Genomic DNA, 3,285 nt, shown 5'->3' with positions numbered 1-3,285 from the left:
GGATAAGATTGTAAAAAATATATAGATGTAAACGGAAAGATTGTAAGGAATGGAAGTCATGTAAACCCTTAGGGGACACATTATGAATAAAGAAGAACTAATCTAGTTAAATAATTCATCAATTTAATTAAAAATTCACATTTTTGTTCAAGTTTCGTCTTTTTTGGTAGAAAATTAATCTTCTTGATTGAAAATGCATTCATTCTAGTGGAATATTTTTCATTTTAGTTGAATGTTAAATTATTTTGTTTAAATGATATGTTTTTTGTTGAAAATTAATTTTTAAACTTAAAATTTAATGAATTTAATTGAATAATCCATAATTTTAATTCAAAATCATCTATTTGCTGAAAATCAATTTTTTCAATTGAAAATTGATGTTTTTTCTTGAAAATTTATTTCTTTTGGTAGAAGATTAATCTTTTTTTTTAATCAAACTATTCTAAGGAATGTTTTTCATTTTATTTGAATGTTAAATTGTTTTCTTTAAATTATATATTTTTTTGTTGAAAACTAATTTTTAAACTGAAATTTTAAGCAATTTAGTTGAATAATCCACCATTTTAATTTAAAATGAATCTCTTTGCTTGAAAATTAATTTTTTCAATATAAAATTGATGTTTTTTCTTAAAAATTCTTCTCTTTTGGTAGAAAATGAATCTTCTTGGTTGAAAATGCATCTATTCTAGTCGAATATTTTTCATTTTAGTTGAATGTTAAATTATTTTGTTTAAATGATATGTTTTTTGTTGAAAATTAATTTTTAAACTTAAAATTTTATGAATTTAATTGAATAATCCATAATTTTAATTCAAAATTCATCCAATTGCTGAAAATCAATTTTTTCAATTCAAAATTGATGTTTTATCTTGAAAATTTATCTCTTTTGGTAGAAAATTAATCTTTTTTTTTTTAATCCAACTATTCTAGTGAAATGTTTTCCATTTTATTTTAATGTTAAATTTTTTTTTTTTAATTACATATTTTTTTGTTGAAAACTAATTTTTAAACTGAAAATTTAAGCAATCTAGTTGAATAATCCATTATTTTAATTTAAAATGAATCTCTTTGCTTGAAAATTAATTTTTTCAATATAAAATTGATGTTTTTTTCTTAAAAATTCGTCTCCTTTTGGTGGAAAATTAATCTTTTCGTTAAAAATCCAACTATTCTAGTGGAATGATTTTCATTTTATTTGAATGCTAAATTATTTTGTTTAAATGATATATTTTTTTGTTGAAAAATTAATTTTTAAATTTGAAAATTTAAGTAATATACTTTAATAATCCATTATTTTAATTAATAATGAATCTGTTTGCTTGAAAATCAATTTTTTAAATTGAAAATTGATGTTTTTTCTGGAAAATTTGTCTCTTTTATCAGAAAATTAATCTTTTTGTGAAAACCCAACTATTTTAGCGGATGAAAATCAATTTTTTCAAATGAAAATTGATGTTTTCTCTTAAAAATTCGTTTCTTTTGGTAGAAAATTAATCTTCTTGGTAGAAAATCCAATTATTTGAGTATAAGATTTATCATTTAGTTTGAAAATTCAACTATTTTGTTAAAATTATTTTTTTTTTGGTTGATAATTAATTTTTAAACTGAAAATTTATCTAATCTAGTTGAATAATGCATCATTTTCGTTGAAAATAATTTTCCTTACGGAAAATTCATTTTTTTAGTTAAAAATGTATGTTTTTTTCTGAAAAATTCATCTCTTTTAGAAGAAAATTAATCTTTTGATTGAAAATCCAACTATTTTAGAGGAATATTTGTCATTTTAGTTGAATGTTAAATTATTTTCTTTAAATTATACATTTTTTTGTTCAAAACTAATTTTTAAACTGAAAATTTAAGTAATCTATTTGAATAATCCATTATTTCAATTAAAAATTAATCTCTTTGCTTGAAAATCAATTTTTTAAATTGAAAATTACTGATTTTTCTGGAAAATTTGTCTCTTTCCGTAGTAAATTAATCTTTTTTTTTAAAATCCAACTATTTCAGGGGATGAAAATCAATTTTTTCAAATGAAAATTGATGTTTTTTCTTAAAAATTCGTTTCTTTTGGTAGAAAATTAATCTTCTGGTTGAAAATTCATCTATCCTAGTAGAATATTTTTCATTTTAGTTGAATGTTTAACTATTTTGTTTAAATTATATATTTTTTGGTTGAAAATTAATTTTTAAACTGAAAATTTAACTAATCTAGTTCAAAAATGCTTTATTTTTGTTGAAAATAATTTTCTTTACGGAAAATGGATCTTTTTAGTTAAAAATGTATGTTTTTTCATAAAAATTCATCTCGTTTAGAAGAAAATTTATCTTTTTGGTTGAAAATTCATCTCATTGGTCAAAAATTCCACCATTCTAGTTGAAGATTCATCACCTTAGTTGAAAATTCATCTGTTTAGTTAAACATTATTTTTTAAATTAAAATTGATTTATTTATTAAGTTTTGTTCAACAATTTTTTGTTGTTGAAAATTCAACTATTTCAGTTGAAGATTGATCATTTTAGTAGAAAATTTAACACTTAGATTGAAAATTGAATTATTTACTTTAAAATCCGTTATTTTTGTTTGAAAATTAATTCTTCTCAAATAAAAATTTATCTATTCCATTTTTTTTTGTTTTAAAAATTGGTATTTTTCAGTGCAAAATTTAAATATTTGTTTTAAAATTCATTTTTAGCGGCAAGTATGAATATGGTACTTTTAATTGACCGGGAAAATTGAAAAACTTGAACGGGAAAAATCGGGAATTTGAAATCGTCCACCGAATCGCCACCCTTTGTATTGTTTAAAAGTTTAATCATTCGAAAGAAAATAATAAAATAATTTATTCCAATTATAGAAAAAGCTCCTCGATCGAGAGCAAGGCTAATAATTGTTCACAAAAGTCAGCAAATTTTTTGCCACGATATGAGGGACAAACTTCGTGCAGACCACCACCGCACTCGGACGTTGAGTGTATTCCCCACTCGAGTAATTATAGTTGGGTTCCTCCTTTATATCAATACAAGCACGGTAAGACTGTATTTATTTTATCAATTTTTATTTTCCTTTGAAATCATAAGTCCTAATTTTCACAACACAAAACAAAAGACTGTTTTTATTATATAAAGAAACATATTTTGTTGAAAATTCTTTTTTTTTTATTCTTGAAAATAATTTGTTTGTTGGTTCGAAAGTTATATTTTTTAGTTGAAAATTTAGCTATTTATTTTTTGGTTTAATTCAAGTCTTATTGATCTGAAATTAGAATTTTTTGGGGTTTCAAC

General features: G+C 21.4%; 1 protein-coding gene across 2 annotated transcripts in view; it reads left to right on the top strand.

Moving 5' to 3' along the window:
- LOC117171462 overlaps positions 1 to 3,285 on the top strand; it is a 111,284-nt gene that overhangs the window by 92,870 nt on the left and 15,129 nt on the right. For both annotated transcript variants that reach the window (XM_033358817.1, XM_033358807.1), the window contains exon 14: positions 2,859 to 3,031. In XM_033358817.1, the coding sequence (XP_033214708.1) occupies positions 2,859 to 3,031 (173 nt within the window). The remainder of the gene's footprint in view (positions 1 to 2,858; positions 3,032 to 3,285) is intronic.

The sequence above is a fragment of the Belonocnema kinseyi genome, chromosome 1, assembly GCF_010883055.1.
Source record: "Belonocnema kinseyi isolate 2016_QV_RU_SX_M_011 chromosome 1, B_treatae_v1, whole genome shotgun sequence".
Taxonomy (NCBI): Eukaryota; Metazoa; Arthropoda; class Insecta; order Hymenoptera; family Cynipidae; genus Belonocnema; species Belonocnema kinseyi.
Note: the sequence above shows the minus strand (reverse complement) of the source record. Positions and strands in the feature narration are given on the sequence as shown.